Source organism: Cimex lectularius, unplaced genomic scaffold (assembly GCF_000648675.2).
Source record: "Cimex lectularius strain Harlan isolate CLEC.00 unplaced genomic scaffold, Clec_2.1 scaffold90, whole genome shotgun sequence".
Taxonomy (NCBI): Eukaryota; Metazoa; Arthropoda; class Insecta; order Hemiptera; family Cimicidae; genus Cimex; species Cimex lectularius.
Window position 1 is genome coordinate 419,182 of NW_019392684.1, and position 17,708 is coordinate 436,889.

The window sequence follows — 17,708 nt, forward strand, 5'->3', positions numbered from 1 at the left end:
TATATCTGCGTATATCACTATTTGTTTTTCAGTTTTCTGTCGGTTATGTCTCTCTTTGTCTGTTCGTTTTCTCACTCTCTCTCTCTGTCTCTCTCTCCTCCCCTTTCTCTATCTATCTATATCACTGTTATACTGGTTGACGTAATGAAAATTTCCATGGTGTAAATTCTGGTATATGTTTATGTATTTTATCAGTATCATTTAGTAAATGACGTGATTTTTATTATTATTTAGAAATCATTTTGGAAATAGTTCAAAGACTGCCTTAAAAAGCTCGAATAACAAGCATGATAACTGGTAAATACCCACTTGTTTAGGTAAATTATATATAGAATTTATAGAAATTTAAAGTTGACGACCTAAATAATTTCAACGCAATACCTCACAAGAAATTAAGTTCTTTTTTAAGTAGCTTTTAATGGATTTATTCAATTTTACTGCCCAGTAACTACCTTTTAATATTCATTTTATTTAAGAAAATATTAATGAAAGTTGCGTTTTTAATGAAAGTTGAATAATATATAACTAAGTTTGAATAGCATTATTTTAAATTAGACTTAGAATTGTCAATTTTATTCACTGAACTCTTAAATTCGATTTTGTCTCAACTCAATGTTTCAGTTTGTCTAGTGCGAAATAGCTTAGAAAATAGCTTCCTTACTTCAAAAGGTCATAAATGATTGAGCACGCATATCGATTAACACTGTACCGTAATTGCAGTTCATCAACAATTTTTTTTTGTTTGATTAGCTTAAGTTATTCACATGATACCTGATGTTATTCAATTTCACCCGGCTGTTATTAGCGCAAAGGCCGTTTTCAATAAGCGAGCATAAGATCCCGAAAAGGCGATTTATTTATTGTAAGGTGCAAAAGAGCCCGACTCGAATTTGCGGTTTCGTATGAAAATAAGTCAAGGTAAACAAAAGATAAACCACTTCGAGCAGAAGAATCAAACCCTTCATATTTATAGGCACCCCTAGCCCATAAAATTCCGACTTATTGTGCAATAATCTCTCAACTCTCCACTCACCGTCACCCTCATTGTCACAACACCCTTTATTTATTTTGTTTTGTCTCTTCGCTAGTTTCCGATGGAAAACTGAATACACGAAATCCTTAATGCCCTTCCGCATTAGCATAGTCGTTGCTCCGTATCTCTTAATGTATACTGTAAAAATATTTCATTAATATTCATAAATCCATTTTCCCGTCACGAGTGAGAAGATACCGGTTTTGTTTGTTATTCCAATAGGCAGGTCGTAAGCGTACAAAATAAATACATAAACGATAATGTTTCCTAAGATTCAATGTTTTATATATCTATATTTTTATTTAATCGGGAATAGTTTTTTTTTTTGAAATGAGAATTCATTTAATTGTGAAAATACACCCAAAGAAAAAAACAAACACTTGTATTTATGTGTTTCTGAAACGAAAAAAAACCGGAAAAAGAAGAGTAAAAAATGAACGAAATGTATTTCATATGTTACACTCACGTGCTACTAAATCATCGCAACAACACGGACCACGAATGAAGCAAGAATTAGAGTATTAAGACAATCTTTGCCCTATTGTGATCAAAACGAACAGCGTGACAATAGTCGATTATGCATGCAAATTAATCGATTAAATCAATTTGTAAAACTTGATGGTATTGCATTTCAGTATAATTCAGGGTTTGCTCTCGATGCCTGTCGGTAATTACTCTAAATTACAAACTGGAATTGCTGGTGGACTGAGAGAAGAGATAAGCTCAGCTCTGCACACGCGTGTGTTTTTGCACAAACATCTGCGGATTTGAGCTTGTATATAAATCAATGATCAGATGCTGTTAAAAATCAAGTTGGAGTAGTAAATTAGTAGTTCTGTAAGTAGCTTAAGTAGTTTTGTAAGTTTTTGTGTTTAGTATTGATTGTGATGATTTTGCTGTAGTATGTCTATTGACCAAATTACTTCTTTTAATTAATCTTTTTATGTAAAGTTTTGGTTGAAATGAAAAAGCTAGTGTCACGAGGAGATTCGAATCCACGACCTTCGGCTGGCCGAAAACCTTAGATAAAAAGATTAATTAATTGACAGAAATAATAATAATATACTTATTAAAATTCAAAGGAGAAGATCGGTGTGCTAATATACCAATAACAACAGAAGAGCCTTTCCAATTCCAACTATTTCAATTTCCAATTAAACTGGCTTTTACAGTTATGATAAACAAATCACAAGGTCAATCTATTGCTATTATGTGGTTTGAATTTGGAGAATCCATGGTTTTCTCACCGATCCGTCGTATGCTCCAGGCGATTTATTGTTTGTATATACGCCAAATCGAATCACCAAAACACATTGTATATACGAGCATTGCAATGAATTTAACGCTACACACAACAATAATTACTATTTTATAATTATTATAATCCTATAATTACTATAATCCAAAACAAAAATAATATTGCATATGTAAATATTTAATATGATGTCTAAATACAATCATTGATATTTATGTATTCTGGGTGACTGGCAACACCATATGCAACAAAACCTTGCTATGTCTTTCCTGTCCAAATCTCATCGGTAAAGAAGTAATCTCAGTAATCCTTTTCGACTTAGGACCACTAAATTGCTTATAAACTTCAGAATTACTGACTGTAGAAAATTTTGATTTGGGCCACCTGAAAGAACATTAACTTTGCCGAAAGAAAACCTATTTACATTGCTTAATTGATGAAAAAATTCTGAACGAAAAATTCAGAAAAAACAAAAATGTTGAAAATTGGAATTTTTTGAAAATGTTGGATTGTTAAAAACTAAAAAATTCCTGGAGCTTTGCAAATTCTCTCAAAAGTTCAAACAGCGAATTGATGTAGATGAGGAAAAGTAAACCCTCTGCTGGTGGTCATTTCGTTCCAAACTTCGCACCCTCGTAAAATAAATGGTACGGGTACAATCCTTCCCGACGGAGGGTATCGCAACCTCTCCATTGTGAAATACCAAGGTGTACTGGTGCTAGGATCACGATTAACAGAATGCAAAATTTCCTTCGCTGATTGATTGTCTTCCCTCGTTCTTCGAGTGAAAGAACCAGTTTCCCTCTACCTCTGATGAAGACGTTGGAAGGTGCGATCTGCTGGAACGTCTCGATGTGAAAACCGTTGCAGTAACCATAAATGAATGCTATCAGCAAGATGTGCATTAGGAAACAAAAACATAATTTAAATGACCTAAATTTAAATACCAACCTGAGGACGTTCAGCTGATAAGCAAACTGGTTGAATTGAACAATAAAGAACAGAAATGAAACTCAAGAGCCAGATGGGTTTCCTGGAAAAATTGAGCCCCTTTCATGGACACAAGCTTTTTCAACAAAATACAAAATTTTTTTGAAGTTTATAAGCAATTTAGTGGACCTAAGTCGAAAAATATAAACCCAAAACCTGAAATTACTTTTTTACCGTTGAGATTTGGACAGGGATTTATAGGACTTTTTTGTTACATATGGTAAGTAGAAATACCTCCTGAAATTTTCGAAACTTATCGCTTATACTTATATGTATATTCAAAATAATGTGTTAAAATAACACTTTTTATTAACGGCCGTGTTGTAAAGCTAGCATACTAGTAAACCGATAGAGCTTTTTAAATATACATAAAATGCATAGATTTTCTTTAATCGGACGTATAAAACTTGATCAGGCAGTACAAAAAACGTCAATACAGGGATCAATACCCCAATTAATAGTTCATTGCTCTTACATTAGTGTCTTTTGTATTATTACGTTTGAAAGAAGTTCTTGAAAAAAAAATTGTGAAAAACTGTCGTTAACACTATCAGCTTGTAAATTTATTACGAGAATGTAATGCAAAACATTTCACATGATATTTACATTCAGAGTGAAAAGGAAATTAAATTTAACGACTCAGTCCTGGTTGTGGTCCGTACATATTCGCTTTTTTCCAACTCTATCTTTAGGTCTCATCATCTGTACTTCCGAATTTTTCAAGTCAAGAGCAATTTAGACTGGAACTGCCCTGGGTTAGAATTAATTTTGTTATCGATAATTGAGTCTTCCTGCTTCCTGGGGTTATCTTTTCAATCTACCAATCTTGCAACATTTTATAACGTTAAAACATCATAAACGCACACGATACGTTAAATAAATTATATTTAAAAATCCAATTTGTAAAATAATTATTGTTTCTCTTATCCAAGAAATCTTAGTTTATTTCGTTTTGGCTTTGTCGATTAATGAGAATCAGTATCTAACAGTTTATAACTATATTACGGTTGAACCGATTTTGTTGAAATTCTGATAAGAAAAATAAGGAACCCACTTGTATCACTATTCTGGAAGGCAATTTTCTCACTTCGCAATTAAAATTCTGCTGTGCATATGATTCTAGCAATACTCCTGAGGTTTATAGCGCTCAGCGGCACAATGACACCTTCAGAGGGTGCAAAAAAACCAAAACAGAATGATGATAAGTTGTTCTTCATTTAAAAGACCATAACACTTTTTTTATCCAAAATATTTTATCATTTCCAATGGTATGACAGCAGTTAAAAAGCTGGATTATTCTACGTTTAGATTTTATGTCATTATAATTGAGAGCTCCTGATTCCAAAAGTTTCACACTAACCTTTCAATCCATCCTAACCTGCTCGAGCCCTCTATACAAATTATCATCCCTAGAACCCTTCATCAACGATTGCCTCGAGCCTACTGGCCCTTTAATCCATCACACTGAGCGCCAGCATTGGCTGGTTTCTCATGGTATTTGTCCTCCGGATACAGTGCTCGTATTAGTGTTAGTCTTTGCAAATGTTGGAACTGAGTCGGTTCAATTAAATCTGAAATCTGTGAAAAACTTAATTATGTCAATTTGTAGACATATTTAAATTTGTTTTGCCCTGATGATGACCTGAAAATAGGTCGAAATATTGACAGTAACAAATTAATTTGATTTTTTATCAAGACCATACAGAAGTATTCGTGAGTAGGGTTAATGCTGTGACCGTGTAAAAAAGCCTTTTTATTTAAATTTTTAATATACACTAACATGTATAGATTACAAATAAATAAAATAATAATATAAAAAGCAAAGTTTTGTTAATTTAAGGAGAAATTTTAAGATTCGTGTAACTATTGAACTGTACTCTTACTGAAGTAAATAATCTCCCATATAACTTAAATTACAAGTCACTCATGTCAATAAAAATTTTTCTGATAATATTTGGAAAAAAAATTACATAAAATAAAGACGTGTCTTCTAGTTGTTACCAAGCGACCCTAGGAGCACCCTAGACGTACACACGTACTAAATATCGTTATTGTAAACTCAACTTCGCACATTTTTATAATTAATAAAGTTTTATATTTTTTGGTGTGGTGATTAGTAACCGTTAGTCGATGATTATTCGTAAATCGTGAGATGTGCGGTCTGGTGTGCGTAGGTTTCAGAAAAAACATTTTCTTTATCGTGCCAACGTTTCGGTCTTTATTGAGATCATCTCCAGGACCTGGGATTTACAAACATTGTTTACATTTAACAAATACATGTTGGATGTGGAAAAAAGTGAATTTATAAAATGCAAACCAAAATTTGTATATCCAATCAAACACTTTGAGTGAATAGAAATACTTTGATTGAATATAAAAAATATATTTTTTGCATTGTATAAATTTACTTTTTTCCACATCCTACATGTATTTGTTAAATGTAAAAAATGTTTGTAAAGCCCTGGCCCTGAATATGATCTCAATAAAGATCGAAACGTTGGCACGATAAAGAAAATCTTTTTCTGAAACCTACGTCACACCAGACTGCCTCTCACGATTTCCGAATAATTATTTTCTAATCTTTACTGTGAAATTTTTCTTTTTAGAAAAGAACCTATTCAAAACTACATATAAAAATTGAATTAAAAAAAAACTATTTTCTCATAAATTTTAATTAGCCATAAAATGCGTAGCTTTAGCGACATCTCTCGTTCTAGGGATAAACTACGTCGGACTTGAACAAGCAGTGTACCGTGAAGGTTCTCGCAAACGAAGTGTACATGGCAGGATTTTGGACACGATCGCAAACCCAAGAAGAAAAAAGTTCTATTTTCTACAATTATTAGTTTTTAAATTTTCCATCGGGTTGTGATCGCCCGAGATCTAATTGCTTGAGAAAAATATAAACAATTTTCCATTTCCCGTGATATGATTGTAAATGTTATAGTTAAAGACTTTTTTTTTACAAGTATAGCTTTTAGGCATAATTAAAAAGTTAAATAACCAATTAAAAATAATAATTCCAGTTTAATAATTTAATGCCCACTTAGGACAACTTCACAATCTTCCGGTTCCCGCAACCCTATTTCCTTCCCAAGATGCCGTCCATTCGACTCTTACAGTTTCTTCTTTTTAGATATATCACTTTACGCACTTTCATTATGCACATTTGTACCGAGGCAGTTGGTTGTGACGAGATACCCATAAAACTCATTAATCCTTACTGTCTTTCTACATACAGTTTTCCTATAAAACTCAATTTTTCCAAAATCATAGAAGAAGGCGATTGTGTAACCCCTAAATAAACTCATGTTGAACCGGCATAGGGTCTCTTATTGGGACCTGTCTCCACACGTGTTTTTTTTTAGTTATTCAAACGCGTTTCGGCATTGCGCCATCTTCAGTGAAGACGTCCTGTTCACCTCCTAGTTCAACACTGAATAACTCAAAACCCCGCGAGTGGAGATAGACCCAATAAGTGACCCTCAACCGGTTCAATATGAGTTCACAGACTCGCAGACCAGCTTTTATCAACCCTAAATAAACTTCGCAATCCGACCTCCACTAATGATCTATCCTCTCTATCCTAGCTAAACTTCCTGAAAAATTAGTCCATTTACAAATGTCTTCTTATTTAGGAACTATCCGCCACGCCCTTCACATATTTAAGTCCCGTCTGGGCATTGTAACTTAGCACCAGGTGCCCCAATTGATAAATTATTATTAAATCATCTGCATTATTAAACATAATTGTCTCTTTTAATTTTGTACGCTAAGTTTTTAGGAGTTTGGAAATGTATTGTATATATTTGTAATTGTATTTTATAACTTTGAAATTGTAATTTATTTCTTATCTTATTTATCTTTCTTATAAATCTTTGCAATTTCTTAACTTTGTAACAACTCTTTTGTATTTGTGTTGACTACGAGTCTAGATATGGCTCTATTATGTAGTTTTGTTATTACGGCTTTAAGTCTCAGAATAAAGTTTATTTTCTTCTTAAAGTGTCAGAAATTTGAAATAGTTTAACAAATAAGACATGCCGTTAATGCTAGTCTTCATTTATGGGGCGACACCCTCCTTCATTCCGTCATATTTGTCAATTTAGACAAATGTCCTCCTGTTCGAATAAATTGTCCTCCGCGTTTTATCCTCCCTATTTCCCTTAAGTGCGCGGCATAAAAAAGCGGTATTTTTTTCTTCTCTCTTCTCTTTGTTGAAGTAAACTGCCCTGGTAAATAATCGGAAGATGACACGCTATAAATTGACAGGATTGCGCTCAGATCCCCCAATCCAATTACGACGACGGAGAGTGGCATGCATAAATTTTTACTATTCCTCTTCCAAGGAGAAAAAGTGAATTGTACGACTATATTGTAAGATGTCGTAAAATTATCGAAATACAAGTGGCTGGTGAAAAGGGGTGGAATGCATTTTATTCACCCATTCTAAAATTCGGATGGCAAACCTTGCTCACAATTACAATTGATCCAAGGCTATACTAAATTATTATTTCAACTAATAATTATAATCCAAATCGCGACAAAATTGACACGGCCGTTGTGATAAATCAAATGACGAATTGACCAAAAATCTACAAACTACTGTGTTAATTTTGTGCTACTTTGGTCAATGTGCGGAGTGAGAGAGAAACTAGTTGAGTGAGTGAAAAAGAGAAAGAGAATAAGAGAAAAAAAGGAGAAAGAGAAGAAGAGAAGGAGAGAGAGGGAGGGATATATATATATATATATATTTATGTGTGTATATGTGTGTGTGTGTGTGTGTGTGTGTATGCGTGTGTGTCTGCCTGTGTGTGTGTGTGTGTGTTGATAAATAAATAAATCATATCTCCTAGCCAGGTATGTACCTAATGAACAAGGAACTAGCAAAACCCCCGATTAATCATGATCTGTGCTGATCTATAAGCTCCGAAGGGACAATCGTGGAAAGTACGTTATGGGCACGAAATGAATTTTTATTGACTATCACGTTTGTTTTTGTTCAAAATCAATAGAGTTGACAACATTCAACTAGGTGGGAGACTTTTGACAGAAGACGGGAGATCGTGGATATGTAATGTGAGAGACAATGTGTCACGCTGGGATGTAAGGCAAACTCAAAAGTCTTTACGGTAAAGGTATCATACTGCTACCATTGGTAGGCTAGTCTTTAATCTAGTTTTTGAAAAAAGACATAGTTTACAGATATCTCTACGATTTCTACAGGTATTCTTGTGTAAAATGTGAAAAATTTGTTAATATTTACCTCGACTCCACCGTTCCACATGTAGTGTACTGGAGGGGTGTCGTGTGCGACGGTGTTCATGTGCTCGGCCATGACGGACATCCAGTGGACCAGACCCTGGCCCTGCTGAGGAGCAGCGCCGCCTCCGCACCTGCTGTTCGTCGCGACGGCTCCTCCGCCGCTCCCCCCGCACTCCCCGCCCCACACCAGCCCACCTTTCTGTAACAGAAGAAGAAAATTTCTTTTTAGTTATACAATAAAATAAATTTAATATGACGATTCGTACATAAGGCGATCTGGAAAACCAAAAAGGAAAAGCAAAATTTCAATTTGTTACCGGAATAAAAAAATTAATGAATTCTATGTAAAAGTTTAAGGTATCTGGCGCCAAGCATTGATGTTATTTAATTGAAATTTAGTCAAAGAATTTTTTGTTTTTTTGAAGTTCTGCAAATGAAGGTTAGGTGGCCAAGAAGCGTCTGACAAAACCGCGAGAATTGGCGGACCATGATCGAAGAAGACATAAGTAGATCGGTTTGTTGTACTTGCAGTTATGTTTTTATGAAGTTTACATAAAAATTTTATCCGCATTTACTGCTAGTGAAATAAATACGATAAAGTAATGTCCCAATTATGCAAAACATGTTTTTTTTCTATTATTATACATTATATTTTACTTTTTTAAATGTTTGGTAAAATTATGAATTCCTATTGTTTCTTATCGATGCTCAATAATTAAATATTTCAAAAAAGAAAATCCCTCATCGTCTAATCGTTGATTGCTATTATCTCGGCAGTGGATCTTAATCAAACAATATTATTCATTCTTTTGTCATTTTATCTTTTGTTTATGTAACACTTGTACTTTTTTTGCAGGTTCACATAAAATTGTTTCTGCTTACGTTAACGAATTGCTACAGACATTTATCCACTAGATATAAAGTGTTAATTAATTTTTTTATTAAAAAATCTTAGACCAACATAAAGTAAAAATAAATTTTTGAATAAAAACTAAAAAAACGAGTTAAAAAAGATTTTTCAGTAGCAAAGGATGCATCATTTGATATTGCTGACCTTTACAAATATACAGAAATAAGATTTCAAAAACATAATTTATGAGGCATTCTGCAGTTAAAGGGTGGTCTCCGACCCATGGGTGAGAGGGTAATCTTGTTTTTCTCCACGGTCATTAGGAAATTTAGGCATTATTAAATTAGTTTGGAGCTAAAAGCTAAGAATGGGAACAACACTGATACAACATGACTAAAAGTATCTTTGGTGCCACGAAGTGGCCGGTTTTATATGGCTATTGGATAACTATCTAAACACTATAAAATACCTAGCAATTAATGGCAATATTGCATCAATTCATAAGTAAAAAATAAAACAACCCGCAAATAAAGAAACAAACTTTAAACTTGTAAATGCAAAAAATTACTGCTATATCCCATATATGACAGGATAAGAGCAAAATAAAGTTTATCCTAAAAAAAGAAGGCATCATGTTGCGTACATTAGTCAAAGCAGCTTCGGAAAGATCTTCAGAAATGTGCAACACCTACGTAGGACAGGGACGAAGTTTTTTGATATAAGACATAGAGTTAAGAAACTACGATATGATGCTCACGTAAAATTTAGATATCAAACACAATAAACTAAAGTTTAGATAAGAACTTTGGAAACTAGTAAAATGTAAAATTTTATCTTCCAATTATGTTTACTTGCTTGAGGTTAAAATTAAATATAATCCCTTAGGGTGGTCAATGATTTTTTATTGCTAGTTTAATCAATTTACAGTAGAATTAAGAGTTTAAGAGATACGGGGGACTTTAATGGAATAAAGAAATGAAAGGTTGAAGTGACCAGACAAGTGAAATATCTCGAATGCAATCGAGAAGCAGTACGGACAATGGAAACTTTTGAGTTCAATTTGAAATGTTTAAACCTCCAGCATTATTGATATCAGTTCACAGGACACCCTGTATATACTGAAGAAAAGTTAATACACAGGGTAATTCAAGGGTACGACAAAGTTCGTCAGGTGTTTTTACCCCTCATATTAAACAAAAAAGTTCGTATGAACCATGGTATTCTCAACCCTTTCGCAGCTTTCAACATTTTATATTTTTTTAACTATCTATTTTCGTCATTAATCTACTCACAGCTCTTGAGTTTTCATTTTGGGGGAAATTCAAAAACGCTTCGAAAAAAAGCATTAAATTTCCTATAAGAAGGCACCTTTCTAGAATTTTCTACTTAATTTTGGTAAAAACATAAACTAACATAAGACTATAAATCTTTTAATTCAGACATTTTCTCCACTTTTTCTGCTTTCGTTTTCGCTATGTTTTTGGTTTCTTTTTCTTGTGTTTTGTTTAATTTTTCTTTCTTTTTGCGCTTTATATTAAGTTAAAATTGGACATAAATTTTGCACAGGACAAAAAATAGAATTACTAGCGTAACCTCCTGTTTTTCAAACCTTCGTAATTTTTCCCGAATTGCATAAAATTAAATTAGAAAGCTTATTAAATGACGAAGATGTTATGAAATTTGATAAGCTCTAACGTGAATGTTTCCAACAAGGTTACAAATGTTAAATTTAGTAATTTTTGAAAGTTATTCAGATATCGTGAGATGCGGTCGGGTGTGATGTAGGTTTCAGAAAAACATTTTCTTTATCGTGCCAACGTTTCGATCTTTTATTGAGATCATCTTCAGGGCTCAAAGTGTTTGTCTTCTGTGTATTGTGCCATCCTTGCGTGTCGTGTTGAGAGTGCCCACACTCTCTTTTCAATTTTATTTATTTTATTTTTATTTTGAGGTGGATTTCCCCAAAAATGAATAGCTCAAGAGGTATGAGTAGATTTATGATGAAAACCGAAAATAGTTGTGAAAATCATATTTTTAATTTATGTTCTTGGTTGAGATGAAAAGCAAGTGTCACGCGCGGGATACTTGCGTTTTCATCTCAACCAAGACCTTAGATTATTATAGTTATATTAATTTAGTCAATAAAAATAATTTACACAGTTTCTAAATATATAAATGGATAAAGAAATAAAATGTTGGATATCTGCGAAAGTGTTGAGGATCGGACCATGATTCATACGAACCTTTTTGTTACATTTGACGTGTAAAAGTACCTGTATTTCTGTAAACTTTATTTTTCACAGATTGTTCGGTTTGTCAATTGTTGACACGCGGTTTTGTAAGATAAGGGAAGCTTGTACCTTAGCTGGAGGGTACTGGCTAGCTAGCGATAGAGTGTCTTCTCTATCTCTCGGGGGTGATGAAAGCCACGGCTGAAAAGCTGTGCCAGAACCACAACACTGCCTTTTTTAGGGCAGATGCATGGATGTGTTCCTTTAAGAGCACTTCTGAACTTGCCTAGCAATGCACTACCTCGCTAGTCAAGGAATGTGGCAAGTCCGTGCATGTAAAATCTTCTTGGTGTTTTCTTATAGAACATTAGGCGTCTTAGAAGTCCCTTCGGGGGTAAGTCCGGACGTCAAAGTTTCTCATGGGACTCAACATCTATGAGTGAAGATGAGAACGAACGTCTCAATGATTTTGGACTGTAGTGATTGGAACGCTTGGATGTCCCCGTATAGTTCAAGACCGTAGGTACATTGGGGAGAAACGTTTTTTGTTAAATAATGTCAGTTTTGATTTTTCGTCAAGTAGTCTCTTCAGTGTTTTATATCTATGGTGGATATAAAAGTATAAGAGAGTCTGCAGTTCGATTCTTTCAATTAGCAGGAGTTCATTAACAGTATCTGTATTTGACAGACATCTACATCATAGTGGCAGGATAGTTGAGACAACACCGAAACAATGAGATGAGGCAGTGTTATGCGATGATGATCAAAATTCGAAACCGGTCAGTTAAATGAAAAAATTCTTTAATTTAAAAAAACCTTCCTTAACAACAGTAGAGAGGTAATTAAAAATATAGAACTGAACAGAAATACAGTTCTAAGCTGAAAGTGAAAATTAAACCAATTTCCAAAAAAGTTCTATTTATTTATTCAAATTGCCTTAATTTGCATTTGAAAACAACAAAAACCAGAGAGTGGTTTAACCAGACTAAAAAAAATAATTAACCACGTTAATTTCTAATAAAGGGATAGAACGCCATCGCTAATGTAGCATAACTCATCGACGGCATTTTCCCGATTGGCCCACGTCGGAAACAAAAACAAATTGAGTAACGAATGTTTCGCGAGCTCGTCACCCGGGGATGAATTTGATTCGTTAATGCATTAATTCTGCTGACAGGATTTAATCCGATGTCTGCCACAGGTTGACAGCCCCAATATGAATGCAATCCGCTAATTAGCTTCCACCAGTCGAATAAGGTACATTTGCAACGGCGGAATGATATGAAGAATCGCATTTTAATGCCGTCATTTCGTTCGATTTGAATTGAACCCTTTTTACAATAACACGTCCTTTATCAAGAATTCACCCTGTTAATGTCCTCTGCCGTTGTTTTATCCGACATATTGAAAAACTGAGGAAAAAACACACGAGAGGCGAATTATACATGTGTATTTCTAGTACGCAATGTTGGATTTTTTCCGATTATCAGATGGGTTTTGAAAAGGTTATTCGACAATTGATAACCCATTTGTCCTGTCGAACATACTAAGTTGGCCACCCTAAACAAAAAACTGATTGCTTCTAAGTGAATATGAAAGCTTTGATAGTGTCAATCGTCGAGGTCTTTTCTGAAACGTAATAACTTGAGCTTTTCGTCCAAAATGTTAACTTTAATGAAATCGCTTTTCTCAGTCAATGTTTAGCGTTCGAGAGAAAAAGGCTCTCAGAAAATTTTGACGTTCGTTGTGGAATTAGGCAAGGTTGCCTGCTAAGACCGATTTTGTTCGCCACGTTCCTCGACGACTTTCCGTTACGTTCTTTAGTGTCGCGAGAATAGGCAACGTAAACAGAGTTATAATGTAAGAATCAAAGCATGGCCTCCGAAAAGATATAAAAGTGAAGCTTTCTGTGACGGTGAACCTCAAAGAGTCTAAAGTTATATTGTTCAGAAAAGATGGTAGACTTAAGTCTTTAAACTGTTGGTATTTAAAAAAAAAGATAATGTGTAAAAATATCTTGGTGTTTTTCTCATCCCCATATTGCAGTGGGCGAATTAGACGCATAAAGTCACATTAACGAAGCTTGCAAATCAACAAGACATACTCTTTTCAATCATTCAACCCATTAAAACTAAAGTATAAAGTATTCAATTCAGAAATGCGTTCATTTCTCATTCATCCTTAAAACTTTACACCTTTCAGATTCAAGGCAAGTAAAAATAACAGCGTTAGAAATCTGCGGTTCAAGACTTTCTGGTCTCTATGCTATAAGTACTAACCATCCCAACATTCCGTAGCCTTGATAAATGGTAAATCATCTTAGCTTTATTGTCGGCATGAAAAAAGCAATTTAGCACCAATGCTTACACCGTATTCAACTTCAGTTAATTGTTATTTATTTTAAAAGAAAAACATTTCTTCGGTCTTAATCTATCTGAGTTGCGTTGTTAACTAACTAAAAAACTTCGTTGCGAGGTTCTCCATTTGAATCTGCTCTTTGGATTACATGGAGGGATAGGAGTTTCTGAAGCTGACTTATGACTCCTCTCCGCAGTACTATGAGAAACGTAACTTCAACAACGAAATCTGCTTCTACGTCAACGCTAACTCCAATATGTTCGAGTCCATATAGTCCAATGTACGAAGGACTCAACGCTGTAGACAGGGTGTCAACGTATCCACACCCTATGCAAGACTGGATAAAAAAAAAAGACCTACCACATGTCCGATACAGTACGTTTGGATTATTGCGTACATAGCTACTTAACTATTTAAGAACTTTCTTATCATACGAACCGTATCCAAAAGGACTGCCTTCTGCGCCTCCATAACAAGTTCGCTCGGCAGGCTTATACCGCTTATACATATCAGTGTTGCTTTACGTACCAAACCACCTGTAGATATTATTATTAATACAATGACCACCAATATAAGCTCTTTAGGCTCAAAACTAAGGTCCCGATACTTTCGAATTTTTTCAGCCCAGCGTTTTTGAGTGTTTTCGTTATTAGGTATAAAGTTCTGAATCACCTATGATCTATAAAATTCTGGCATTCTTATCCATCAAGATATCAGGTTTGTTCTGAATCACCGTGTCAACAGTTCCCTGGTGGTTTGTATTGGTAATAGGGTAAATACATAGCGGCCCAGATAGTGGCATTTGATATCTTCTGCATATTGCCTTATGGATAATCTTAGCTACTTTACTTAGTATTATATCGAATTAGACATTCTATGCACAGGACAGCCTTTTTTCCGTTGTGGAATTACACATTTTGCACTTTCGCTTATTTGCCAGTCATCTATAATAAACGTCCTACAGCTTTAGTAGCGACTAATCTGATCCTGAACGCGGAGATGAATCCTTTCGTGTCAGGGAATAAATAATCTTTAACAAGCTACTGAGATGACCGGGTAAATCAATTTCCTATGCATAAAGATTTGCGTAAAATCTGTGATGGAGTTGTTTTGAGCATCATTCTTTATGCTTCTGATGATATAAAATTTGTTTCTTCGACCCAAAGGCTTAGAACTGTATGATCTTTATCCCGACATTTAATTTTATTAATCACACGAGCATCTAACTGCTGAAAATACAGCTTCAACGAATTTTCCGCCCATGGTCGACTTTGCATAGTCTCCTGCCTTCTTGTTTACGTGGAGAGTTTAATCTTAGAAGCTTTGAGTGGGTGGCTGTTTCTTTCTCCTCCTTGCATAACCTACGGTGTCAATATTGAAAACCCATGTTATAGATGTTTTCTCAGATGATAGTGACGGTATATATCCCTATCGCTTCTCTGAGTTTAGCCCTCTCTAATTGTAGCAGCGAAGGGCCTGTTTTGTGGCACTTTGTGAGGGTTGTTTTCGCATAAGCTTGCCGTGTGTAGCACCACTAGAGTTAATCTACTTCTCCTTTCGTCTTTTTTGGATTCATTTTGTAATGGAGGATTCTGTTTGTTTTTGTTTTGTCCTTAGGTCTTGCCGATCCTCCTCTGGCCCGTGTGCTTCGTTACCAGTTTCGTTGTCTAAAATTCCCTTGTATCCTGGTATCAACAATATCATCAGGTCGTAGTGTTTTGCCATGTTTTGAAAATTTGAAAATTATTGTATTAAAATAACAATATTATAAACATCACCGGATCAATTGTATCAGAATTTGCATTCCTGCAAATTTGACCGTAATATTGAACCGTTTAAATAAAGTGCAGATTAAACATGGTTCAAGCTTTATCAAAAGCACCCGAGGACGAACCAATAAAACCTTAAGCATCGTATTTATTAAAAAATGTTATTTTTAATTATAAATATTACGTGTCTAGATTGTAAAAATGATCGCTGCGCGTTAGTGTTAATTGCAAAAAAAGTCCGTAACCCCCTCGTCGGTTGTTAAAGGATGTTGCAATAGAGAATTTCTCCCGGGTACGCTTTATATAAGTTGCGAGCTGCTCAAAAAACACGAGAGGTCCACTTGTTGCCCGAGGTCACTTGAGGACAATTTTCTGGGGGCACTCAGAGTATCATGTGCTCATCAACGCTCTCGCTCTCTCTCTCTCTCTCTCTCTGTCTCTCTCTCTCTCTCTCTCTCTCTCTCTCTCTCTCTCTCTCTCTCACGTAGCCGCATTACCGATTTGTTCTATTCACAGGTGCTGACACGATCTACCAGATNGAGAGAGAGAGAGAGAGAGAGTGAGAGTGAGAAGGGGAAGGAGGGAGAAGAGCGAACGGAAATTTATTTATATATAATTTTATATATTTTATATGTAAATGAATATATATTTATTAGGCACTGTTTCCAAAGGTCTTACATTCGGCACCCTCATTATTGATTTAAATCTATTATTTACATAATATTATAGTATATTAAGTATTTTATGATGTATAATTGACGTTTTTAATATTTAACGTTGCTGGGGACTTAGTTTTAAGGATGTAGAAAAAAAAAATTTTTGATCTTTGAAAAGACCATAAACTTTACCATCTATGTCGCAACCTAATACGGGGTGATTATTATATTATTTATAAAATAACCCCCTTTTTTTTATTTTGTTTGTAAATAATTAAAACATAGGACTGTCTTTACATAATTTTTTATGTAGCACCTAAATCTGAAGTCAAAATTTTCTTCAACGAGCAACTTTTTTTTCAAATGGCAAGGTACAATTTTGAATACGGAATTAAATTCTAGGACTTTTTTTTAAAGAAGATTTCATTCGGGGCAATTTTCTAGTTGAGTTTATCATTTATTAAGGTTTGAAATAAAAATTTCAAATTTTATTCATCACAATTTGGCCGATTTGGTTTGTAACAATCAAATGTCCGGAGCAGTTCGTGATGAAGATGTTAAGGTACATTGAATAAATTCTTCTGGAAGCTATTGGTCCCATTCGCTCCATTTATTAGGGACAACTAAGTTTTAACGTATGATAATGCTGGACAGCGTGTAACTCGAGTTGTCATCCATTTCTTGGAACATGAAAAGTTACAACAATGAACTGGCCAGCAAGTGACATGAATTTTATAGAAGTCCTTAAGGCATGATAAAGGGGTTCACCGTCTACAACGAGCGTTGAACAGCTTCAAACCACTCTTGTTGAAGAAATGCAATCGACCACTAAATGATTTTCCTGTGTTTTGGTGATTTTTTTTCAAACCACGATAATTAAATAATTTTTACAAAAACTCAAGAATTTCTATATTTTTTGGGTTTCTTTTCACGAACTAGACAGCCATCATAATTTTCTTTTAATTGAGATCGTTTTCGGAGGCATCATCCTCTCCTCATCAGTCTCGTTTTCTCTTTTTTTTCCATGCGTTTCCAAAAGAAAATGAGACTGATGAGGGGAAGCTGATGCCCCTAAAATCAATATCAATATAACGGAAATGAGTATGATTGTTGTCTAGTCCCTGAAAAGAAACCCAAGAAATATATATAAGTTATAATATTATAATAATATTACATATATATTATATATATTATAAGTTGTATTATACATAATATAACTTGTAATATGTATAATATAATATAATAATATATAANACGGAATTAATAAGTTACCAACACGTTGGGAGAAATGTATTGAGAGT

At 34.3% G+C, this 17,708-nt stretch overlaps 1 protein-coding gene across 6 annotated transcripts in view; it reads right to left on the reverse strand.

The window, feature by feature from the left end:
• The window catches only part of LOC106666508 (zinc finger protein rotund-like), a 352,459-nt gene that overhangs the window by 261,128 nt on the left and 73,623 nt on the right, over positions 1-17,708 (reverse strand). For all 6 annotated transcript variants that reach the window (XM_014393760.2, XM_024225721.1, XM_014393762.2 and 3 more), the window contains one exon: positions 8,545-8,742. In XM_014393760.2, the coding sequence (XP_014249246.2) occupies positions 8,545-8,742 (198 nt within the window). The remainder of the gene's footprint in view (positions 1-8,544; positions 8,743-17,708) is intronic.